Here is a 27162-nt window from a genome sequence, read left to right as displayed (position 1 = left end):
GTAGCTCCTGTGAAAACTAAGGCCTCAAATCAAGTACCTGACTCCGTGGTATAATTCTCAAACACGTAGCCTAAAGCAGATAACTCGTAAGCTGGAGAGGAAATGGCGTGTCACAAATTTAGAGGATCATCATTTAGCCTGGAGAAATAGTTTGCTGCTTTATAAGAAAGCCCTCCATAAAAGCCAGAACATCTTACTATTCGTCACTGATTGAAGAAAATAAGAACAACCCCAGGTTTCTCTTCAGCACTGTAGCCAGGCTGACAAAAGTCAGAGCTCTACTGAGCCAACAATCCCTTTAACGTTAACTAGTAATGACTTCATGAACTTCTTCACAAATAAAATTTTTATCATTAGAGAAAAAATTACCAATAATCATCCCACAGATGTAATATTATCTACAGCTACTTTTAGTACCATCGATGTTAAGTTAGACTCTTTTTCTCCAATTGATCTTTCTGAGTTAACTTCAATAATTAATTCCTCCAAACCATCAATGTGTCTTTTAGACCCCATTCCTACAAAACTGCTCAAAGAAGTCCTGCCATTAATTAATTCTTCGATCTTAAATATGATCAACCTATCTCTAATAATCGGCTATGTACCACAGGCCTTCAAGGTGGCTGTAGTTAAACCTTTACTTAAAAAGCCATCTCTAGACCCAGCTGTCTTAGCTAATTATAGGCCAATCTCCAACCTTCCTTTCATATCAAAAATCCTTGAAAGAGTAGTTGTCAAACAGCTAACAGATCATCTGCAGAGGAATGGCTTATTTGAAGAGTTTCAGTCAGGTTTCAGAGCTCATCACAGCACAGAAACAGCTTTAGTGAAGGTTACAAATGATCTTCGTATGGCCTCTGACAGTGGACTCATCTCTGTGCTTGTCCTGCTAGACCTCAGTGCTGCGTTCGATACTGTTGACCATAATATCCTATTAGAGCGATTAGAACATGCTGTAGGTATTACAGGTACTGCACTGCAGTGGTTTGTATCATATCTATCTAATAGACTCCAATTTGTTCAAGTAAATGGAGAGTCCTCTTCACACACTAAGGTCAATTATGGTGTTCCACAGGGTTCAGTGCTAGGACCAATTCTATTTACATTGTACATGCTTCCTTAGGCAGCATCATTAGAAGACATAGCATAAATTTTCACTGCTATGCAGATGACACGCAGCTCTATCTATCCATGAAGCCAGGTAACACACACCAATTAGTTAAACTGCAGGAATGTCTTAAAGACATAAAGACCTGGATGGCCGCTAACTTTCTGCTTCTTAATTCAGATAAAACTGAGGTTATTGTACTCGGCCCTGAAAATCTTAGAAATATGGTATCTAAGCAGATTCTTACTCTGGATGGCATTACCTTGGCCTCCAGTAATGCTGTGAGGAACCTTGAGTCATTTTTGACCAGGACATGTCCTTCAATGCACATATTAAACAAATATGTAAGACTGCTTTCTTCCATTTGCGCAACATCTCTAAAATTAGAAATATCCTGTCTCAGAGTGATGCTGAAAAACTAGTTCATGCATTTATTACTTCCAGGCTGGACTACTGTAATTCTTTATTATCAGGATGTCCTAAAACTCACTGAAAAGCCTTCAGCTGATCCAAAATGCTGCAGCAAGAGTCCTGACAGGGACTAGAAAGAGAGAGCATATTTCTCCTGTTTTGGCTTCCCTTCATTGGCTTCCTGTTAAATCCAGAATTGAATTCAAAATCCTGCTCCTCACATACAAGGTCTTAAATAATCAGGCCCCATCTTATCTTAATGAGCTTGTAGTACCATATCACCCCATTAGAGCACTTCGCTCTCGCTCTGCAGGCTTACTTGTTGTTCCTAGAGTATTTAAAAGTAGAATGGGAGGCAGAGCCTTCAGTTTTCAGGCCCCTCTTCTGTGGAACCAGCTTCCAGTTTGGATTCGGAGACAGACACTATCTCTACTTTCAAGATTAGGCTTAAAACTTTCCTTTTGCTAAAGCATATAGCTAGGGCTGGACCAGGTGACCCTGAATCCTCCCTTAGTTATGCTGCAATAGACGTGGCTGCCGGGATTCCCATGATGCATTGAGTTTTTCCTTCCAGTCACCTTTCTCACTCACTATGTGTTATTAGACCTCTCTGCATCGAATCATATCTGTTATTAATCTCTGTCTCTCTTCCACAGCATGTCTTTATCCTGTTTTTCTTCTTTCACCCCAACCGGTCGCAGCAGATGGCCGCCTCCCTGAGCCTGGTTCTGCCGGAGGTTTCTTCCTGTTAAAAGGGAGTTTTCCTTCCCACTGTCGCCAAAGTGCTTGCTCATAGGGGTCATATGATTGTTGGGTTTTCTCTGTATTTATTATTGTGCTATCTACTGTACAATATAAAGCGCCTTGAGGCGACTTTTGTTGTGATTTGGCGCTTTATAAATAAAATTGAATTGAATTGAATTGAATTTCTAACCGCATATTCATATTCTTGGATACTTGTAGCTTAATGTGATTCACAGTGCAAAATAATCCATTTCATTGCATTTATACAGCGCCAAAACACAACAACAGTCGCCTCAAGGTGCTTTATATTGTTAAAGAACCTACGACAATACAGAAAAATGCTAAATAAGAGTATCACTGCTCCAACAATGGCTATACTGAAGTTTTCAAGATGCAATAACCAGCAGTTGCATTAAAACAATTAACATCAGGTGGTGTTTGAGTTGCATTACAGACAGTGTAGGCATCAAGTTTCAGTAGTTCTACTCTGTTTTCATTATGGCTAGATGCTAAATTAATAGATATCTAATCTGTTGAAGGAGATATATATATATATATATATACTGCAAAGACATTAAAATAAAGTGTAATTCATTTAACCAGCTTGTCTTAATCTAAGCAAACACACCTCTAAAGCAGAGGCACAATCAGGTCATATAAGTACGAGCTGATGTATGGCTCACTGTTTTATCGGCCTTGTATGTCTTTGTATCTATCTTTGTGCGTGTGTGCCTCCTGCTCATAAAAGGCACAACAGAGACAGGTTTTTTTTTTTTTTGCAGGCTGACGTATACTAATGTACTAATGGATAGAGGAGATAGGGAGGCTGAGGGAGTGGACTGAGGGAATGGGGAGCTGGGGAGCTGAGGAGAGAAGGACACACACACACATATGCATGCACACACAGATGAGGCGTGTGTGCCTCCTGCTCATAAATTCATGGAGGCAGATTTGGACGAGGGATGGGAGCTGGGGAGCTGAGGAGAGCATCTAGCCCACCTTGGTTAGGAGAAAGAGAGCTGAAGGTGACATATAAGCAAGAAGGACAGGGAGCGGAGGGGAAGAGAGAAAGAGAGAGACGGATGTTGTGGGCAGAGAAACTGTATGGTCCGAAGACAAGGACAGCAGGAAAGTACGGCTTGGAGAATCCAATGATAATTCACTCAAACACTAGCGGCCCTTACAGCAGTAATATTATCTCTGAAAGATTTACACACTAGTCTTCCCTCAACAGGCTCTAACAGCAGCTCCACACATGCATTTACAGGGAATAGCACAGTGCAGCACAAAACACCCATGTACTGACACATTGATGCATTCTTTCATATATATCATGGCAACAAGTGCAAACATACACACACAAACCCGGAGTGTGAATACCTAACTGCTGTTTCAGAAACTCTCAAATCATACTTTTGAGCATGAGCACAGTGAATCATGAATATGGATCTACACAGTGTAATTGTGTATATTTGTGCTGCTTTGAGACAGTAGACGGCAGACGCTATAGGTGAATGAATGAATTCTCTAACACACACACACACGAGGCTTGAGGAAAATCCTGTTGTGTATTCTGAGAAACTAATAGGAATTTATTCCACTAACTTCTACTTAATGGGATAAAGATGGAATTAGAGTGTTCAGGTGTTGTGCTCATCTGCTCATTATGAGTTTGCATCGGAGGGAAGAGGAAAGTGTAATCCGCTCACACGCAAACGGGGGGGAAACAGACAGCAGCACGACCCGAAGATTATCAATCATCTCTACCAGCCTGGTGTTTTTGCCATTTAACCAGCCCGAGCAGCCGATGCGCTGCTTCAATCATCGTCTGCCAGTCTAAATGCTAGTGCTAATTAGCATTCACATGCTAAATTACCTCCCATCCCATGTTTCTTGATTAGGCTTAATCATTCTGACAGCTATAGTTTTACCACTAAGCTTGAAGAGCCAATACATCCGCGGCCATCTCAAACTCTAGGAAGGGGTCCACGGTGCTCTCGTTCACTGAATACTGGAAGGTGAAGAGTGGATAATGGGCTAAGCACTTTTCCTGTGCTTTATACACTATATTGCCAAAAGTATTCGCTCGTCTGGCTTCACACTCATACGCATTTGAGTAATATCCTATTTCTAATCCACAGGGTTTAAGATGATGTCAGCCCATCCTTTGCAGCTCTTCTGGGAAGGCTTTCCACAAGGTTTAGGAGTTTGTTTATGGGAATTTGTGACCATTTGTTCAGAAGTACATTTGTGAGGTCAGACACTGATATTGGACAAAAACGACTGGCTCACAGTCTCTGCTCTAATTCATCCCAAAGGTATTCTGTTGGATTGAGGTCAGGACTTTGTGCAGGCCAGTCAAGTTTTTCCTCACCATTGAATGTCGCGATTGAATCACCAGAAATTTGACGAGCTCTGTGCTCTATGCACCTCAGTATTCACTAATCCCGTACTGTGATTTTTACCACTTCAACAACCCCTTCCACGTTGTTATAATACCACTAACAGTTGACTGTGGAATATTTAGTAGTCAGGAAATTCCACGACTGGACGTGTTGCACAGGTGCCAGCCCATCACAGTACCGCACTGGAATTCACTGAGCTGCTGAGAGGGACCCATTCTAGTTTGTAGAAGCAGTCTGCATGCCTAGGTGCCTGATTTTATACACCTGTGGCCATGGAAATGATGGGAACACCTGAATTCAATGATTTGGATGGGTAATACTTTGGGCAATATAATGCATGCTTGATTTAAATAGTTTAATTTAAATAGTTTAAATGTATTTTCTCCAATCACTGCTGTTTCCATAAAACACCAGCCTCCACTAAAATAATCATAGAGAAAGGAAATCATTCTGCTGGGAGCTGTTCAGAATTGGAGCACTCAAGAAGTTGTAAAAATAATACACCAGTGTAAACACACCCCATTGACAGTGTTTCTGCCTTGCTAATTTTTTGCAGAACTACTAATAATTGGTTATTCATTATCAGCTATTATTATCAGATTATTTTTGGGTGGCTGTGGCTCAGGAGACAGAGCTGGCTGTAGGTTGTAGAGATTAGTGGTTTGCTTTCTCTCTCGGATTGTGAATATGAACAGACACGGTGCTTAGGTATAGAAAAGGTACTTGAATGAATGTGTGTGCCTGGGTAAATGAGACTAGCAGGAAAGAGTCATACAAGTACCAGTCCATTTATCATTACTTATCTTTCTTTATAGCACGATTGTAAAACAATAACTAAACAATCAGTTATTCCATTAAAAGGTCACATTTTATGGTCATATAGCATATGTCTTTTAGCTTTTCAGAGTCACTTTTAAAAAAAAAATCTTTTGGCCTTAATTTTGATAGATTCAGTGAAGAATTGACAGGAAAGCGGAGGGAGAGGGGAAGACATGCAAAGGGTCGCAGGTGGGACTTGAACCTGGGCTGGCCGCTCGCAGCCATCCTGGCATGTGGTCGCCTGCTCATGGCACTGAGCTCATCTTTTTGACCTATGATCCATTTACTGTCAGAAGGTATTTCTTGGTGGCACTCCTGTTATTATAATTCAGATACTGGTGACAGCCATGTGTGACTCACATGCAGAATTAATGATCACTGGTGCTGATTGTGGAGGATGATCTAAAAGAAGAACTGAATGATCTAAAAACAATTAAAAAAAACTGTTTCCTGGAAGGAAGACAGAAAAGCGCACCTTTTCCAGAGACTTTCCAAAAGCTTTCCTTGGACTTTGGAAAGATAACAACTTTATATGAAATGTTTGAAACTTTGTTTTGTTTGTGTTGTTGTAGACATTTGGGCATATGCACTGTTTGGGAATGATACCCTTTGTCCGTTTCTGATCTTTTTACATCTATCTTCCTAAAAGTTACAAGGAAGGCACTGTGTTTTAAAGACATGATAAGTCCCACGGTTTGGAAAACGCTTGTTATATCTTTATTAATTTATATCACAAATTTTACTTTTAAACTATAAAACCTTGATTTGAAATCCAATACAGCTGGCACAACTACAGTGGAGAACAAAAGCACAAGGTCTTATTGAGAAATGCATTAGAGCAGAAATGTAAACTGGTACAAAGTATACAACAGCATGAAAGTAGCCTCCAGTAAAAGCTGCTTAGGATGCTGTGCAGTGTTAGACACACTACATAAGAGATGGTGGGCAGATTATGACTCAATTCACGCAGTATACTGCTTATTTATTATCTTCTTAAAGGGTTGATGCCGTTAAGGGGGTGGAATGCTGTTAGCTGGGAGGAGTGTAAAAGTGGACGGGATAGGGTCGTGCACGGTACGTCACTGTCGCATACTGAAAGAGAGCCGTGCACCGTGGAGCATCTCGCTCTAGAGTTGCTTGGGTAACGTCTGAGTGGGACAGATGTAGGATCAAAAGAGCAATGCGGGTGAACTTCTGGTCCACCTCACCAGCTCTGAGATGCCCTGAAGCCTAACCAGTCTCACTTGTCTCCCTGTCTGAAAGCAGTGAAGTGCCAGTGTTATGTCAATCAACTGGTTGGCACAGTTGCCTCAGTAGCACTGTACTCCAATCAGTCCTGTCACTCAGGCTATCTTCCAAGATAGAAAGGAAAAGGGAAAAGTAATTGGATTTGCTGCTAGCAGGGAAATGATGAAATGACATGAAACCATACCCCTTCACCCACCACACGCATCCCCACACCTATACACTGCCGTGAGTAAATCTCCCTCTTTCTTCCCCTCTCTCTCTCCCTCCATCTGTCTAGCTTCATCTTTTTGTTTCTGAAATCTGGAAATACTTCAGGCTGTTGAGAGTTTCTTTTCATCTTACCTGATGCGGCAGGAGCATCTTGTTCTCCCAGGTAGACAAAAGAGGAGACGAAATGAGAGGAATGAAAGGATTTCCAGGTTTTTACTGAGATCTGAAGACGGGGTTTTTTAGGATGTTTCTGGCAAACGACGCAGAAGGCAGCCTATAGTGCTGTTAAAAACTCAGTGTCCCGCCTACACTTTGTCTGCCAACAAAGCAATGTACAGTGGTGTTTAAAAGAAGAAGGTAATCATGTGTGGCTTTGAGGTACAGAGCAAGGACCAAGAACATATACTGCATAAATGCAGTATGCTGCTGCTAACTGACAGGCCTGGGAGAGGTGAACAGCAGATAGCCAGACTGTCACCATAAAAAAGACTGCCTCCTATACACAGTATCTGTTTGTTCTGTATCCTAAATCCCACTTTTATTGTGTATCAGACACTCTATCTCTCATATTTTTCTTATTGCAACCCTGATAACATACAGTAAGTACGGGCATGATCACTGTATAAGAGCTATGAAATCAAATGAGCATCAAATGTAATTACTGTAGTCACTTTTGTTCTTTTATGTTTTATTTAGTTTTTTACTATTATTTCATTTTACTTTTTATTTTATTCTCTTCTTCTAAGTACACCGAAGCCTGTGTTTCTTTAATGACACCACAGTAAATTGCATTATAGTAATCAAATCTGGGGGTAATATCTGTGTGGATGACCTTTGCTAAAGCTGAATGAAATGAAAGAATAGTTTCAACCTCAGAGCTCAGCTTAAACTGAACAGAACAAGATGACACGACGTATAAAAAAAACTTGTTTATTATACTAAATGATAATAGTAATAAGATCAAACTGACATCAAGTGACTGACACTGTGATGAGGGCAAGGAGGGGTAAATAAAAGGCAATAATTATTGAGGCAAGACAATATGGAAAGTGTAGTCTTTCTGTTTGGCTTTAGTGAGACATACACTCACTGGCCTCTTTGTTAAGAACATACACTTGTTGTTAATGCAAATATCTGATCAGCCAATCACATGACAGCAACTCAATGCATTTAGGTATGTAGATATGATCAAGATAAGCTGCTGAAGTTCATCAGAATGGAGAAGAAAGGTGATTCAAGTAACCTTGTTGGTGCCAGAGGTCAGAATGGGCAGACTGATTTGAACTGAGAGGAAGACAACAGTAACTCAAATAAATACTTGTTACAGCCAAGGTATGCAGAAGAGCATCTCTGAACACACGACACTACAAAGGTAGAAGCAGATGACCTACAGGAGGACAAGACCATGCTGGGTGCCACTGCTGTCGACTAAGAACAGTACCAACTGAGCATTATTTAAATACTGCAGCCGAAAATAGCAGAAAATAGGAAATGACACTGGGCCCAGAATGGGTTCCTGTGGAACTCCAGATAATTCCAGGTCCTTTAGAAAAAAATTTTTTCTGATTGTGCCAGAGGCTGAGCTAACGTCTCCAGAGGAGATCATTCTCAGTGCTATGAAGAGTAGCATTTTGTGAATCAGTCAAAAACTGCAATTCATAAAAAAAGATGTGTTTCAATAAAAACAAAGCTAGTTCAGCCAGAGCCTGGTCTGAAATGACTTAATACACTCAGGCTCAGGGAGGGACCTTCAACACACTAAGAACCTCATCACGGTCCCACGGCTCCATTAAGTATCAAAGGGAGCTTTCACTTTGACACACGGCCCTTAATCAGCAGTCCACTTCCATCAAAAATATTCTATATAAATACGTCTCAAAGGTGAAAACCGGAGTCAGCAAGGTCGGCTAATAAAGCAGAGTTAGTTCTTACAGGCACAGTCAGAACCTGGAAAGAAGAAAGCCAGTGGCCCACGAGCAAGGGTAGGGTTTTTTTTACACATACATGCCACGTGTTTAGCCAGTCATGACATTTTGATTAGTTTTGCTGATGAAAGGCAGCATAGATTAACCCTGGCTTATGTCATAGCTCTCTTTCTCCCTCACACACACACACACAAACCTGTACCAACGCTTATCCAATGAACTGGCTCCATTCAAGATCTACACTACTGATTATATATTCATAGATCAATCAATACAGAGTCTAGCAGCCGGGACACGTCCACGGAGGCCGACACACACACAACAACAGTCACACTGCAGGAATTCTAATGAGCAGGAGCGTGTGTGTATGTGTGTGTGTGTGTGTGTGTGTGTGTGTGTGTGTGTGTGTGTGTGTGTGTGTGTGTGTGTGGACATCAATACAATGCAGCTTTACATTTCATTAGGCCAAGGAGCACAGTTTAACTTCCAATGAATAGCAATAAAACCACACGGCCTGTAACCATCTCTCTCCATCTGCTGCCTCAGCTTCGCTTTCTTTCCCTCCCTCGTTCTAATCCCAGTCCTATTCCCCTCTCCCTCGCTCCAGAATTTATTTTTGCACAAATCAAGTTCAGCCATTAAACAGCTGTTCTCCAATTTAGTCAAAAAGACCTTATTTAAACCTAAAACGAATCACTTCCTGTGCGAGGAAAGCCTTAGCGGGCACGGGCTAATGAAAAAGCCCAATAACCCGGCTGTAGCTTGAATTGCTACTGATTTATAGTGATTGTCATCCTGTCTCGCCATTATCCCGCTCATATAGACAACAGCATTTTAATGCAGCATCTGCATTGATCTGTGTGCGAGGACACTGGCAGCCTCCACCCCGCCGTATTCACCTTCCTTCCTCCATCCCCAAAGCACAGGAAGACACGGCGGCTGAGAGGAAATGGGATTCCGATCAGCGGGATATCATCCAGGATCTGCTGACCCCCACAGTCTCAGCACACATACAAATCATCTGTCTGCACAACCGCAGACACAGTCCAAGGGGTCAGGCTGCAAGGACTAGCGGGCTAGGTTTCAGTCGACTTAGCAAAACTCAAGTGACAGGAAGCTGTGTAAGGAGGCGTGTGTGGGTCTGTGTGAGAGTGTGCGCATAGTATCAAAGCCTATATAAAAGCAGTCGACAGCAGCGTCGCAAAGGCTGTTCCACAGGCTGTGGAAACACACAGGCCTCCTGCTTAAGCTGTCAAATATGTGTCTAAAACTGCAGCAGCTGAATCTTTAAAACATCTGAGCTGAGCTTAATGGGATGCGACAAAAAGTAAAATGCAAACTTAAAGACGTCGCCCACTGAAATAAAAAAAAAAAATAGACATCAGCAGCTGCAAAATGATGCTTGTCTACTAAAAAAAATGTCTAAAACTTCATAAAGCTCAATGCGACGCAGAGTGAAATGCCGATCTAACATTTCTTTTGATTTACTTCGTGTGTGTATGCACTTTTTATCTTCACCTGAGTGTATTTATTCAGCCTCTGTAGTATTGGTGACACAGACGCACTCATATGGAGGCATCCTGCTGAGGAGCAGGGGGAGAAAAGAGAAAGTATAGCTAAGGCTCAGGAGCAGCTGATTGGCACACGCACCATGCGGTCCACTCCACACGGGTACTGAAGGAGCACACATATTATAGACCCACAGGTGCACGCACACACGTACACAAAGAAATAGCGTGATGTTCTTATGCTGAACGCGATGGGAAATTACTGCTAGCCTGTGATTGAGCACAGGCACACACAAAGCACAGGTTTCCTTCACCCGTTCCTTCACCGAAGGTACTCAGGAGACACATAAAAATCATCTGCACCCACCTTATAGCCACTCAGACACTCTCACTGGCTTTTGACAATCCTTTGACTAGACCACAAAAGAACACTCAGCAAGATAAAAACCACACAGCTCCAGTTTGTCTAGCAGTACGAGCTCCACTCCGTACATCCTCCACAAAGACACACACACATGCACAAGCTCGCTCTGCAGGAGAAAACGCACTTCTCTAGAAACTGCTGCTTTACTTTTTTTTAATGTATATGTCTTATTTGGTATGTCTCAAAAGCATTCAGTGACAATGGCAAATCACTGAAAAGCTATTTCAAAATAAAACAAGCACAAAATGCTATTAAAGACACAGAGTACACACACATACATATATATATGTGCACATTCAAAGCTGATATCTACACTGAGCGCTGATGATAAACCCATTTGTCAGCGATGCCAAAACCAATGACCACTGAAAATACATCAGAAAATGACAGAAAATTGCTCCAGAGTGAAAATGCTTTTCTATAGTCCATGAAACACGCATACTCATGCAGTATACACACACACACACACACACACACACACACACACACACACACACACACACACACACACACACACACACACACAAGCCCTGCACTCTTACCGGAGCATTTAAATCCCCGTTTTAGTCACATTTTGTTAGTTTCCTTTCACACCACTGTCAGGTGAAATGTTTGTATCTGATCCTTTTTTTTCTTTTTATAGAACATGTGGTGAGATCTGAAAAGCTTTGAGCCAAATCACACTGAAACATCACTGAGTTTTGTCTTTGTGAAGAGTCTCTGTGTTAAACAGATCTACGAGGATGCAAAGGTGCTTCGGGAACTCCAGCCTACCTTCTTTATGCGTCCGCTGCGAGTGCCCGTGAACGCCACTGTGTTGCCACGGTAGTCATACGCCGCCACGGAGGTCATGCCGTCGTCCTTGTCCACATAAAGCGGGATGCCCTCGATGGCGGTGGTGCCCCCTAGAGGCTGGTTGAAGTCCTGGCCGCAGAAGTTGTCGTCTATCTGTAACGGCTGCGGTGCGGAGAGGGGGGGGTGGAGAGGGAGAGAAAGCCATTAACTCAACCATTAACACTTTCTAAATCCCTTCTCTTGTTAAACTAACATTAATTCTTAAAGAAGGAGGAGGATTTCAATCCCTCCAGCACTTAGCAGAAATTTTATGGTTTCTGGAGTGAAGCCAAGCCATGGCAGATTTACTGAGAAAATGGTATAAAATTATTGGATGTCACTGGAGAAATTGACTCCAGTTTCCTGAACTTCTCTTTTTTTGTTTTGAGATTGTGTTGTAAGTGGCAGACACAAGGCTGACAGGGATGTTTGTATCTCATTAAGGGCAAAAAGCCACACAAAGCCAGTTCATGCCTCTGTGTTTGGTGTGTTTCCTTCCATTACATTCTTTGATTATTTCATTGTATGTGATGTCAAACTAAGTAATTAAGTATCTCAGTACGGCCTGAATGGATGAACAGTTGATTGCTAATGTTTAAAATATTGATCTCTTACTGCTTTGCCAGTGTAGTTTCTATCAGGAGACAAGCCAATACAACAAGTAAATCAAATGGAGTAAGCATAAACACGGAGGGGAGGGTGAATACATGAGCAGGACACTGGAGGAGGGAAATGACAGGAAGTAAATTATAGGTCAGATTAGCATATCATAATCAATGTGTCTTGTATAGCCTCGTCGCTACACTGATATGTTGATATGCCAAGCCTGATTTATGAATACGGCGCAAGTGCAAGGGTGAGTCTGTGTAACAGGCATGTCATTAAAACCATGTGTCGCATCACAAGGTTCACCTTACTCTGACATGCGTAACGGTGATGATCAGCATATGCACCGCTACCGTAACGTCACACACGCTGAGAAATACGAAATTAAGACACACACACACCTCTAGACGGAAGTTCATCCTAAAAAAACACAGTGTACGCATGTATGCTTCTATTCAGTTCAATTAAATTTTATTGATAAAGCGTCAAATCACAACAACAGTCACCTCAGCGTGCTTTATACTGTATACTTGGCGACAGTGGGAACGAAGAACTCCTATCTGCTGCAACCGGTTGAGGGGGAAGTAATGCTAGAAACAATGCACCAACCAAAAACATTGGCGCACTTTGGAGGAATGTAATGCAAGTATCTGTCAGCTAATAATTTTCTGTGTGGCTAAATGTAATAGTTTGTGTTCCAATTACTAGCACTAATTAGTAGGTATCTGTTTGTCTGTGATGCACCTAAACTGTCTGTGGATACTAACCAAGCCTGCCAATATTACCTCAATAACCTTGTTCAGTTTTGGCCCAATTTTTCACAGCTTCCTGTGTCTCTGAAGGGACAGCGTGAATAAATGTAAGAACATATTAGCCTTTCTTCTCTCATCCATGAGTTGGGGACGTGTCTAGCGTGTACCCCCCACCCCCATGACTCTGAATTGTACAACCCTTTCACACATAGTGGTCACTACATTGGACAGCTATTCAAAGGCTCTTTTCTTGTATTTGTATTAGTGGTGATGGTGTACTTGCACATAAACCACTACATTGGACACTGATGTGTCACTCCATAGCCTGCCACCCACTCCAAAGGTGATGTTGTCAACTTAAGTGGACATGTAAAAAACTCTTTGAAAAGTACGTTTAAAAAACTTAAGTTCAAAACTTTTTTTTCATGCTTAAAGATGAATAAAAATACTTAAGAAAAAGATCTGGATTGAGGTTGTCATAATTCATGCATTAAAGATTTAATTAGAAAATAATGGATGGATGTTAGCTAGCTATTTGCTTCTGCTACTTGTTCATTTTTGTCCAGATAGCCAGCCTCATCAGTATCATGGATGTGCGACTGAACCACCAGGCATCTGCCCTTGACTGCCACCCAACACGCATCACACCTGAGCCCTAAACCACCTCCTGTGGTTGATGAGCCCACAGAGGATGGCTTGGGATGAAGCAGGTCTGAGCTTCTCTGCTTAGGCTGCTGGACCTGCGACCTGGTTGCAGGATAAGCATCAGAAAATAGGCAGATGAAAGGATGGATGTTCACTTTTGGGTACACAAAGTATAATTATTTGCCTAAAAAATGTAAAAACCTCTGGTGATATTTAAATCATCCTGCCTCAAACACAGAGGGACATATTGACAGTGACGCACGGATGCAATGCACTGTGTGCACGCACAGATGCAACTGAACACAAGAACAATAATAAAAGGGAAGAAAAAAGCAATATATCAATACATGCACAAAGAAGAACAATGCGCACACTCTCACACATAAACACACACGATGACGATTAAGCCTCCCACACCACACAAATTAACATGCCAGCTTTCTCTTGTTCATTACAAGACGTATCGTCTCTATAGAGACTAATCAATCAACCCCACCCCTCCAAAACAGCAAAGCTGTCAGGGAGCGTGCGTTTGTGTGTGAGGTAGCGAGGTTAAAAAAAAAGAAAAAGGGGGGCTGAGAAAAATGCCTGTGGCGGTCATTGTCTGCCTTCTACCAGACTTTCAAAGGCAGCCAGAAACATGGCAAAGTTTAACTTCAGTGAACAAAGACACAAAGTGACAAAGTGAGTGAGAGAAGGGGAAGAGGGAGGGACACACAACAGCTTTGGCTTTTGTATGATTTACATAAACATGTTCTCAATTTTGGAGCTGCTCTGCGAGAAAAGGAGGGCAAAGAGAGACAAACAGGATGAAGAAAAGGGAAAAGGAAAAAAAGCAAGCGAGGCGATGCAGAGAAGATGAAGACAGATATGAAGGTGCGGGAGAGAAGGAAATTAAAAAAGGAGAAGTGAATTACAGAGGGGGACAGAGGGGGAAGCGGTAGGAGGAGAGGGAAGAAGGAGAAAGCGAGAATGGACAGAGACGGCCACGGCTCAGTGACACTGTGAACCCTGGCCTTGGGTCTCTGCCACACAGTTTGCCCTGATAAAGACAGCAGAACTAGACCTCCATTCATTTTTCTCTCACTTCCTTTTCTTCACTTCTTCTTACCCCCTATTCTGTTTCCTCCTCGCCCTGCTTATCCTCCTCTGCTTCCCTCTTGTCTCTTTTTCCTTATCTTCCTTCAAATACTTCCCTCATAGCTTTTCTTTTTCACAGGAACTGGCCTTTGGGAAATCTTGTCTGTCTCTGAAGGATGCCCCCCCCACCTCACAAGCCTGCAGCTTTTCGAGACCACCGTTTCTTCCTTCTTTCCTGTAACAGCATTATCAGAACGATGATCCTGTTACAATAACTAACTGAACACACTTCTAAAGGGTCAAATGAATGACCTATGTGTCAGAAGCAGTGCTAGTAAATAGTAACACATATTAAAACCATCAGCTATCTGTCGCGCAAGCCCAGAGTTTAACCTGATGCCCATGTAGGAACTGTTTATAATAGCAGCTTATAATAGCATCATTTAGTCTGGATTTATTTATGCCGGGCGGCCCATACTTGTAAACTAATCTGATGAATTCCCAGTGTCTGTCAAGCTCGCGCACACAGAAGCGAGATCACCATCTTCCCAGCGCTGTTGTCGGCATGCTGAGGACGCTAATGGTTTGTTATGTTTAGCTTGACTTGCATCATTACCATAGAGTCAACAGCTCAGATTGAGGCACAGTGGAGCGTTCAGTCGACGTGTTTTCACTGCAGACAAATGTGGCCTCACACAGACCTGACATCTGCTAGCTGTTGTGTGCCTTGTAGACATGTAATTCCTATAGTCTGCCTACTTTATCATTCCTCCGCAGCTACTCATTAAGGAGAAGCCGAAGCATTTCCAGCCACCAATATGAAAGTGACTTAAGAGCCTAATTAAAGCATAATAATGCGCATGTTACCACACCACGAGGGAAGAAAAAGAAAAATCCTCACACACATTTAATTATTTAGACTTCAGTCGTTAATGCTACAGAGCATACTGTGACTCCATTCATACTACGCTAAAAATCTCTTTAATTGATATAGTTATGTATCGGGTGTCGGTGCATCATCAGTTTTTCTAACTGTAACTAATCAAAGGTCAACAGAATTGCCAGCTTACAGGGTCTGTCCACTATGAGGGTTTCATGGCTTAAAGATCGTCACTGTCCTCCATACATGCAGTGGATTTTTCATGTTTATCTGCATGTTAATTTAGGTCTAATCTGCTATCCCTACCTGGACGATTACACCACATTTCTTGTAAATCAGTGCAACCATCCTTCACTTTTGCCTAACATAAGGTGACCTGCTGTAGTCTTTTATTAGTGCGTTTATAGGCTCTGTATAGCTTGTCCCTGTTGGCCTGGTGGACCTCTGACCATGCTATTAATATTACTAGCTATAGCTCATACTCGGGACACTGTACATAGCATTATTACACACAAGCACACACCTTTGTTCTATTTCCAGGGGGTTAGACAAGGACAGAGTCCCCTGTGTTGTCCTTACCAAAGACCTCTGCTGTACACAGGCACTCGCTGGCCCCTGGCAACACGCACACACACAGACACACACAGACCCCTGCCAAACTCTTGCTGGGTGAATGATGATGGGGTGATGAGGGAAAGAGTGGGGCAAGTGAGATAAGGGGAAAAGGAAAGGAGATGGAGAGAGGGGAAAAAAGGACAGAAGAGGGGAGATAGGGAGGAGAGACATGGGGGACGGCTCAGGGGTCAACAGCACTCTTGTCGCCACTAATGAGCCTCAAGCCAGGAAGACAGACACAGAGAGAGTTTAGATTCAGCCCTGTAAACTGCCTATTAACTATGGGAGAGAGAAAAAAACAGCAGAGACCATACTGTGGTTCGAAAGTATGCAGCACTGGGAAGAACATGTTACCAGCTTTACCACAGCTACAGTGAACCCATCCACCCCCCGACCACACACACACACACACACACAATCACAACACACACACACAATCACAACACACACACACAATCACAAATCGTAAAACAACTATTCCACTTCTGTTTGTCGTTCGCCTTTTTTTCTGACTCCTCACTTACAAGTACTTTGTCTGCAGACTTAAGACTGCAGCATCTGTTTTCAATTTATAAATACTTGTATTTAAAATGTGTATTTCAAAGTCACACATAGTGAAAAAAATCTGGCAAGCATACTTTAGAATGCATTGATTTTGAAGATCAAACGAAAATTGACGTGGGGTGTAGGTATATTAGTTCTTTTAGGTCTTCTTCTACTGCAGCAGGTTCTGTGTAATTGATGGTGGGCGTAGCAGGATCACTATATGCAACATAATCAGCGCAGTGTGCTTTCTCCTTCCTGAAGAAACCTGTCCTCAAGCTTTTCCCTCAAATATGTTAGAATGAGATTCACATTGCAGTGGTAAACAGTCGGCTCTCCTATAGAGAAAATAGGGATTCTTAAAAAACTCATTTTACAACTTTTATTACTGTGCCAATGGTACTTTAAGATTCCTGATAGACTCTTGTAACAATTTACATGAAAAAAAAGAAAATCCATCTACTGCTTAACAAAAAGACTCTTATTAGATTTCTCCTTCCTGTCTAGGTAGTAATTGGCAACAATCTTTGTTTGGATGAAAAAAAGAAACAAGTTCAAAAAGTAATCATATTTTTCTTGTGCAGCAGACTGAGTAGTTTCTGAAATTACCTTCAGAATAACTAAGTTTTGTTAAATAAACTTTAAACTGGGTTTTTCAAAAGTTGCGAGGAAAAGTAGTATTTGCTGTAAAAGTATTTGCTGTTGGGAGAAATGCATGTTTATAGATTTAGAATGCTAATAAATGAGAAGCAGCAGCCAGGGTGAGCTACAGCCAACCTCTGAAGCATGGAGAACAGCTCCTTTGCTATGACTTTCCATTGATTTACTCTAAGGAAATTTTTATTTGCAGCTGGTCATTAAGTGCCGGGGGAATGTGCTGCGCTAGGCTTAGGTTTTTCTCTATTTGTGCCTGTTTGGGTTGACCAGCATTTGAATGTGTCGTCTACGTAGCTGGCTCAATTTCAGCCACGTGCCGACCCTTTTAAGCTAAATCTGAAAGCAGGCGCATGGGTAATTGTTTTTGCCATAAACTGTAAATAAACAACGGACACAGTCACTGGACTCACTCACTGGTTAGCGAAATCGCGTTGCAAAACATCAAGCTGAGCGTTTTTGCCACTGAACTGACTAAAGCTACGAAGTCCTTAAGAGATGTTTCTTGAGGTCATAGGTCAAGTGAGTTGTAGTATTGTTTTTCCTTTAACTTCTATATTTTTAGGCTTCTTTTTGCAACCTCACGACTGCCCTTTGCTGTCCATTACAAACAATTCAGTTTTGAGGAACTTTCACATTGGATTTACTTCCCCAGAAGCGGCATCCATCTTTTATATACAGTCTATTCCCGATCTTCCAAGAATCCGTTTAAGGTGAGGAGACTTTTTGTTTACTGATGGTGTGTTAAATATGTGCACTAGTCTCCTCTGCTCTCTGTCACGCTCTTTAGTTCTCTGAGTAACATACTGAGAGTGAAAGTGTCAACCGTCTCATCAACTTAAATTGTGAGCAGATTGTCTTTTTCAAAGTTGACTCATTTGCAGAGATGTAAGAGATGTAAGGGAGCACTAAAAAAATCTCATCACAACGAGAGGACGGGGGAAGGAAGTGAGCGAGTGAGAGACAGTGATTGAGGTAAACTGAAAGGGAGAAAGAGAGAGAGAGATGTTGTCAACATGCTCTCCAGAGAGCCTAATGCCTCAAGCATCTCCTCATCCAACAGTGGCATAAACATCGCTCCAATCCCGCGGAGAACGCGCGAGTGTGTGCGTGTGTTTCTGCGTGTATATGTTAAACACAGTTCGTGCCTCTTTCCCATGTGAGAACGATAATGTCGAAGCGAGAGTTGTACTACAGAGACGCGCTGGCTGATGCAATGAACAACAAGACTTGCAGAGGCGAAAAGAACGCATTTAATTATGCGGGGTTAGCGTGTCTCTGTCTTTTTTAATAAAGAAAGGGGATGAGATGCAACTGCCAAACTTCGAAACCAGAAGTAAACAACACTCACACACACACACACACACACACTACCCTGGCCTACATCCAGGTATTTGTTGTGACTTGGCGTTGGAAGCGGAGGACAGCAATGGTTGGCCTTTCGGTTTCCCCACTGAGCCAATATCTGCTCTCTAATTGGTTGTTAATGAGTCAGAGTGCATGTGTGTGTGTGTGTGTGTGTGTCAGTGCATGTGACAAACAAGCAGAGAGAAAGACAGTGTGTATCTGTGTGACAGTGGAGGGGGGGTGCAGTGGGGATCTTAAACATCTGTCTAACAGACTGGAACACTTGAAGGCTTGACCTGTTTATGCACAAATACACAGACAAAACCTATACACACACATCCTTTGTAGCTAAATGTGTATTTGTATGTGTTATAGTCTGTGAGAGTGTGTGTGTGTGTGTGTGTGTGTGTGTGTGTGTGTGTGTGTGTGTGTGTGTGTGTGTGTGTGTGTGTGATGGCAAGGAACGTATTGCCTCTGCAAGACAACCACACACACACAAAGTGGACTTAGTGCAGACATCTGGCAGAGCAGTCTGCTCTAATGGCAACAGAACTACGAGCATCTGCATCTCACACCCACACACACATGTGCGTGCTGTCACACGCACATAAAGACGGAATATTACTGCAGTTGGTCTAACAACTAATCTAATTAGATAAGCACAAGATACCAAAGACTAATTTGTCACAAGTAGTTTTTGTGCCAATGTTCCAAAAACCCTGACAAAACGCTGACGCTCAGCCTTGAGAATTTTTGAATGGTGTATTCTGACAACAACCTAATTTAGGGATTTAGCCATGACACTGCAATATGGACCAGTTATAAAAAAGACACACAAATGAGTTCTCTCTATTCATCTCCCACCAAGGTATTCTTTTGGGGAAGGAGCTGGATTTTAATCAAGCAGCAACCTTTTGGCCAGACAAAAACTTCAGTTCCTTGAACGGCCACTTGAGTCAATCCCCATTAACTCTCATGTAATAATAATAATAATAATAATAATAATAATCATAATCATAATAATCATATGCATAACTCATATTTCATTCCAACTTTGGTATTATTAAAGCCTAGCTAACATAGCTAGCTTGGCTGTGCTCTAGTTCTTGTGAGTGAAATTCTAGCATTTTACATGCACGTTGTTTACTGGAGACTGATGAAGTCACTTAGATGAGCGTCAAAACGTTTCTCCCACTGAAAACGCTACATCCAGATGAACAGAATCAACTTTTTGGGATTTCCTTACCTGGATGATTGAGCATGCATCCAGACGTTATCTAGTGTAGCACTTTCTAGCTGCTATCAAGCTGAAAGCTGAGAGCACAGCCTCTCAGCTTTCAGGCCTCTCTTCTGTGGAACTTCTATGTGTTTATGCAACACTTTACATTCAATATTTACTTATTATTAATCTCTCACTCCCACTGTATGTGTTTTATCCTCCCATCACCCTCAACCGGTCGCAGCAGATGTCCGCCCCACCCTGATCCCGGTTCTGCTGGAGGTTTCTTCCTGATAAAAGGGAGTTTTTCGTTCCCACTGTCGTCAAGTGCTTGCTCACAGGGGGTCGTCAGATTGTTGGGGTTTTCCCTGTATTATTTTATGGTCTTTATTTTACGATATAAAGTGCCTTGTGGAAGCTGTTGTTGGGATTTGGTGCTGTATAAATAAAACTGAATTCAATTGAACTGATTGGAGCTTTTTACTATAGTAGCTTTTGGGAAGAAATGCCAAGAAATGCCATATGTAAATATAGATGCTTCAAGGCATTAAAAATAACTGCCATCCCAAATATTTATTAAAAAGAAAGCTGAATTCACTTCTCTTTTTTTTGTCTATACAAGCACTCACAGACGTTTAGTTAAGGGCCACTAAAGGTTTTTCTTTCAGGTTCAGTGATTCACTACTGGAAACTAATACAAACTAATACCACAGTAATAGATGTTGCCAGTCTTGGAAAAATAAAAAAGGGAGAACCATTTCCGTTATCTGCCAGATTATTTGCAAAAAGCAGTCCAAACTTAACCATGCTGAGTCATCCACTACACACTAACACAGCAGCTGGAGAAAAACAACAAAAAACTGTTCACAAAAAATGTGAACGTGTCAACGAACTGTTAACTTCAGTTTAACAAATAAAAAAGGCAGATTATTTACACGGCATCCTCGTTATTACATCCAGAATGAGGCGTCGGTGGCTTTTTATGTGGAAAATATAAATAAATAAATTTAAAAAATCAAATATTCTTTCTCTTTTTTTTTTCCTCCACTATTCTGCGAGTTCACGGGTGGAGGGAAGACACTTCGACATTTCAGCATCTGTTGTTTTGGCTTGGATGAAATGAGGAGTATTAATGGAGGGATGTAGGGAGAGCCTGGCAGCATGGAGATGTGCTCTGGTGGAACGAAAAGCTGCAGGCGAAAAAGGGAGAGAGAGCGAAACTTCAGCCTCAGAGGTCAGAGTCAGTGGAATTGCTGGGATGCCAAGAGATCAACATTTATTTCACAGCTAGATTTATTCTGCACAGTTTTCTTGCACTCTGCTGGTTCATTGTTCTCCACCCAAACTTGAATCTTGTGTGCTTCTCTTGTCGTTTTTGCTCGATTTCTTTCACCCTCCCCGTCTCAAATAAAAACAGTCAAAGGAGTTGAAACATAACTCACATAAAAACACATAACACTTGACTGACCTGCAATGTGTAAACTTGTTGAAGATGTATTTGTCTGTGCATGACACCGCAGCGTGTTTTGCACTCAGCTCACATCAACCCCCAATTTCCCACTTCTTTATTGTATTTTTGTACTCTATTCCCCTTAAAAACAGCGTCTGCACAACATGCCCAAGTATAAAAACACAATAGAGTAAATGTGGAATTATCTGAACAGCTCTGGAAATAACCCACTGTCTAACTTCCTAACTAAAGCCATCCCTTCTTCCATTTTTCCACTCCTTCGTGCAGGAATCCACGCATGTAGGAAGCCTCATCGAGTTCAGTGTTTATCGCACTCAATGTACTTTAAAACGCCTTGAAACCCACTTTTGGGTTAATTAGTTTTAATTGCCGACTTTCAAACGGAGAGGCTGAATCACGAACGCGGGTCCTGTTGCTTTAAGTGGTGCCCTGGTGAATTCCAAAACAAGGTGGAGCGCATTTGAAATCCCTGTTAGTCTCTGCAATTGTGAAGAACTGATCCCCACTGGGAAACTTTTCTGGGTCATAAATTCATGAAGGTGTGAAGCAAAACAAAACGTACAAAGCAGAGAAATCCCTAGAGGCTGAGACTGATCTGTGGGAAGAGAAGGCTAGGATCCAACACTGGCGTGTCAATTGGCCATATAGGTTAATGTGCCACAGTGGGACAGCAGCTCGCTTTACCCCAGATAGCCTCTGCCATCAACTGAGCTAATTCCACATGGAAAGTTCCACTCTGCCATGTCAGGGCTTTTTTTTTCTTGGCACAGTAGATTTGTTGACAGCAGTCATACATATTTTCAACATTGCCTGTTAAAAAATGTCTATTTTCATCTTCACATTAGTGAAATTTGTACTGTAACAAAACATGTAATCATGACTTATCTCCTGTTTAGACCCAGACCAAACAGTATTGTTTGACTGATGGCCCTTAATATAAATGTTTCGGACTTTACGTTTCCCAATTTTACTTTAAGTTATAAAGTTATTTTGTTATTTACATACGGCTTAATAATGATCCTTATTGCTGTTTTAGAGAGGAGCGGTGCTTCAAAGGATAGTTGCAGATTTCTGTCACAATCTGCAGATTATACAGTACAAATGAAATGTTCACGTTTCTCCAACGTTGTCTTCCCAACAGTTTCACTGACATCTACACTGGATGGCCAGGAAGCGTTCGCGATGTCTTCTCGGGCGCTTCTCCGGCGCTGATAATTGGCGTCTGTCTTGTGTCAGTGACGTAAAAGACGGATTTAATGCGACATGACCGTTCACACAGCAGTCGCTTTCTAAAACATCACATATGTATCGGATTCAGTACCACATACGAAAGTGACCCAGATCGGATTTGAAAATATCGGATTTGTGCCGTTCACACTGTCATACCATGATCGGATATGGGTCGCATAGGGTCAAAAAAATCGGATTTGATCACTTTTGCCTGCAATGTGAACGTAGCCTAATACAGTTTTACTGTATTGAACATCAACGCTTTAAAGCTATGTCTCTTAGCTGCATTTGATGTCACAGTCCTGGGCGTTTGAGTTTCGTTTTTTAACATTTTCTTTAACGTTTATTCTTTATGGTATTTTGAGTTTTGTCCTAAGCAGATATCTCCCGGTTGGTTTCCTTATGTTATATTCTCAGGCCTTCTTAGTTTTAGTTTTGCTGTCTAGGATATCTTCACGGTTATAGTCAGTGTTGGGTGTTAATTGTAATCACATTACATTTTTCAGTAATGCATTGCTGTGCTAGACTAATAATCACTTACAACTGGGGGGACTTGTTCCCCCCTTTTAGAGACACTGCTGTAGTTGATACAGCGTTGAATGCCAACATCTTTTTTGAGCTTCCCATCAGCACTTTGTTGCAAAGCTGTATTCCTTCAGAACAGCAGCTTCACTCAATAACATGGGTGACTCTGAGTCCACACACCTGAAATGGAATAACATACAGATTGTCTAAAGTCTGGAATCAAAGAGATGCTTTAAGCACTTAAGACGGGGACCACTGGCAGATCATTTCAGCTGCTGTTAATTAGCATAAATTCTGTGGGATGTTTGTGTTCTCTGTGCAGGCAGCTGAATGTTCAGTTTCAGGAATGAAATACACCAACTTAATACTTTTGAAACATGACCTTCAGCGCTTGGATCAGTAGGGTACACCTATTCTCTGTATTTGTGAGATAATAATCAATATTTCTCAAAAGTTTTCAGCACAATAATATATTTATATTCTCTCATTTTTAAGCTTGAGACTGGGCAGGTGTACCAAGCTGTGCTGAGGTATATATAGTTTCAGGTTGGATTAGTACTTGGTGGTATCTACTGTAATATTTAAGGATTTTAAGGGCCAGAAAACTTTATTAGGACATCACACACGTCTAGACTGACACAGATACATGGATACAGAAACACTTTTGGTTTCCAGAACGCATCTGCTACTCTTGGCCTGCATTTACCAAATGTAGGCAAACATCACATCTATGAATTTGCCAAAATGCACTTTCTAAGTAACATGAGCCAGATGATGCTCTTTAAGCTATTCTGTCCATCTGAGCACTGCACACTAAAATCTGTGTAATCTGAACTAAAGCCTTCCCTGACAGCCATAATCCAATTATTACAGACCTCTACAGAAATTCACCCAAATATGAGAGGCTGTAAAATACTGTGGGGCTGTATGGTGAGAGTGGCAGGCACAGAGTGACACAGACCAACACAAGCTGAAAATATAGGCATGCGGCTTCAACTCCACGCATTCATGCACACTGCAGTGCAACCAGACTGAAATCAAATGGCATGCTATGGACAATTTAACAGGATTACGAGTGGCTGGCTTACAAAGTTCACACACACATACATATGTTGCATATATATATATATATTGTAAGAAAACATGTAAAAAGGTAGCACATCACAAAGTTTGGAGTCAACAAGGACAAATTACTCACTTTGACTCAAATCATAGCAGGAATACATTTCTGCACTGCAGCAAGGAGCCTTTATGTGAGTTATACAAAATAATCCAAAATGTTTTTCAAAGGGACCAGTCAAAAGTACGTCATTAGAAGCCCCAGCATTAAACTGAATACAACAATGTCTGCACTGATCATCTTGCAGATATGAGCAGAAACTTAATAGAGAAGCTGGCTCATCTATAAATTTTGGTGGTTTTGGATACACACACTTAATATCATGACGTCAAATGATTTTAACAACGCTTTATTCCCTTCGCTAAAGACGTTATGTTGTTGGTAGCGTGTACGTGTCTGCGTGTCATTCTGCCTGTGAACACGACAATTCGAAAAAGTTTTGGATGATGATCTGATAAAACTTCGTAGGGCTGTACAGTGGGGTCATGTTAACAATCTATTAAAATTTGACTTACATCCACAAAGGTCTTCAAGGTCAACTTAATTATTTATTGGTCAAAAATTGACAAAAAGCCTTAGAACAGAGAAGCTATGATTCTTAAAAATGTGGCATCTATTAAAGATTAAATAAAGATTAAAAATATCACATCACATTGACCTCTGACCTCGTCTTCAAGATCAATAGAATGATCTTAAGGTTAAAGTGCTAATAATGCTACATGGAGCTATTTAAAACTACGTTTCTTACTCTGACTGTATTGACAACATATAGACATATAGGGGATAATATATGGGGATTTAAATAATAATAATTTAATGGGTTTTCTTGGGTAAAAACATATTAAAATTGTGATTAAAGACTGATCATATTCAGGATCAGAGTTTCTCTTCAACTTGAACCATTGATATATTACATTTTATGCTGCGTACAATGGGGGCTACATAAGATGCAATAATGCATTTGGGAAAAGTGACTGTTTCCATCCTTAGCTGTGTACTAACCCTGCCCTAGTGTATATATGTAAATTAATTTTATATATCTAGCATAAACGTAATATGATGTGAACAAACCCAGAAAACAGATGCATTTGGGCCTAATTTGGGATCCGGCTGGCATTTATGGCTCAGATACGACACTGGCAATCACTGTTCAGACCAGATGTGGCCCAAATGTTATGAGCCGGGGCTTAACACGGGTTACAGCAGGTGTCAAGCGGGCCTCATGTGACCGACAAGTCATAGGATGGACATGAGCAGCTCCAAATGTTGGGTGTGCCAAAAGAGGCCCGGATGTCACATCATAGATTCATCCTGACATCCATCACTCAAGGCTAATCGCATTTGAGTGAAATACTGTTATCTGGGGAAAAAAGAAGTTGACTCATTGTTGACTGCAAAGTTCGTGCTGTTCTACAGTTAGTTACAGTTAGTCAGTTATTAGTTCCTATTTGGTCGTGCACCTTTTTTTCTTCAACACATTGTTCCGGTGAAGAATCAAACATATTTCTAAGAAATGTTGGTAGTGAAATGTTTAAGATACATAAAGTAAAAACTGAATAGCTTGAGGCAAAATGGATTTTAGACCTGTGTTTGCGTATCCATATCCAGGCAGAAAAAACAGAGGACGCCAAGGGACGTCTTTAAGTTTTATCTCGCCTTGCAGAGCCTGCTGAGTAGCTGGCAGGAGAACCCAAACGAAGCTGGGACAAACCTGTACATTTGCTGTAAACCTGCACGCGCACGAATATACCCCTTCCATTTCCACGTACAGTATATGAATAATTGAAGGAACAAATATGCATTAATTAATTAATGCGGCTGCGCTAACACACGTGCGTGCACAGATGTCTGTGATAAACCCGTGCAAACACGAGAAAGCATAAACGCCCATCAATAAATAATTACACTCTTCATTAGATGCTGCAGGTCAGCATTTTGTGAATGTGCTGCATTGATTTGTGGCCTGGACGACCACCAGAGGCTCGTAGTGAAAGGGGGGAGGAAGCTGTTGACTTTTTGACCCAGTTAAATAGCTAATAGGAGAATTGTTTTTCTTCTATTTGGTGAAGTTACACCAGCTCCAGACTTTTTTTTCACCCTAATAGAGAAGGACTATTCATTTTAAAAAGCAATTCTTAAACTGCGCTCTCACTGTTGATATTTCTGTTCAGCGTCAACTCGGAAATCTGCTGCTGAGTTTCTGAGAAAAAGGTCACTTCAGATCCAACTCAAACAGCTTTAAGGCTAAGCAGTCACAAGCTCCAAACACTCCAAATCCGTAACAAGCTCACACTCTCATGAGTGCCACTGCAGCCATTAATCCACTTTGTCATGTGGTACACTTAACAATGAACACCACTGTGCATTAAGTTTAGTTAACGGGCACCATTCCATTCATACTGGATCTGAAAATTTCCCTGTTTTGAATTAATATAAATTAGGAGATTTCAAAATGAAGAGGGGGTGAGGGGGGGCCTTATGTGACTCACCCTGGAGCAGAAAATATCACGACACAAAAACATATGGGGAAGTGCTACGGCTGAATTCATTAAAATGCCTCAAGGTATCTAACATTTCGCTGTGTCATGCATCAAAACGTCTTTAAAAGGCAGGAGAGAAAAGTGCACCTCATCAAAAAGTACTTCCCCCCCAATGGGCTCTATTCTAGACAGCATTTGACAGCGATTCACCCCTACGCCGCATGTATTTATCACCGTGCTGTAAAAGAATCTCTTTCCAAGTCACTTAGTCTCCAGCAGAGTCATAAAAAACTTGAGTTTTTTAATACAAAGGGGAAGTTCCCTCTCTAGCCTGAGATAACACAGCCTGCTTTCAGTGC

General features: G+C 41.5%; 1 protein-coding gene across 2 annotated transcripts in view; it reads right to left on the bottom strand.

The window, feature by feature from the left end:
• The window catches only part of LOC116311206 (plexin-A1-like), a 311927-nt gene that overhangs the window by 231314 nt on the left and 53451 nt on the right, over window positions 1–27162 (bottom strand). For both annotated transcript variants that reach the window (XM_039604677.1, XM_031728256.2), the window contains exon 3: window positions 11577–11759. In XM_039604677.1, coding sequence (XP_039460611.1) covers window positions 11577–11759 — 183 coding nt within the window. The remainder of the gene's footprint in view (window positions 1–11576; window positions 11760–27162) is intronic.

This window comes from Oreochromis aureus, linkage group 20 (assembly GCF_013358895.1).
Source record: "Oreochromis aureus strain Israel breed Guangdong linkage group 20, ZZ_aureus, whole genome shotgun sequence".
Taxonomy (NCBI): Eukaryota; Metazoa; Chordata; class Actinopteri; order Cichliformes; family Cichlidae; genus Oreochromis; species Oreochromis aureus.
The sequence above is the reverse complement of the archived record's forward strand: the minus strand, read 5'-3'. Positions and strand labels throughout refer to the sequence as shown.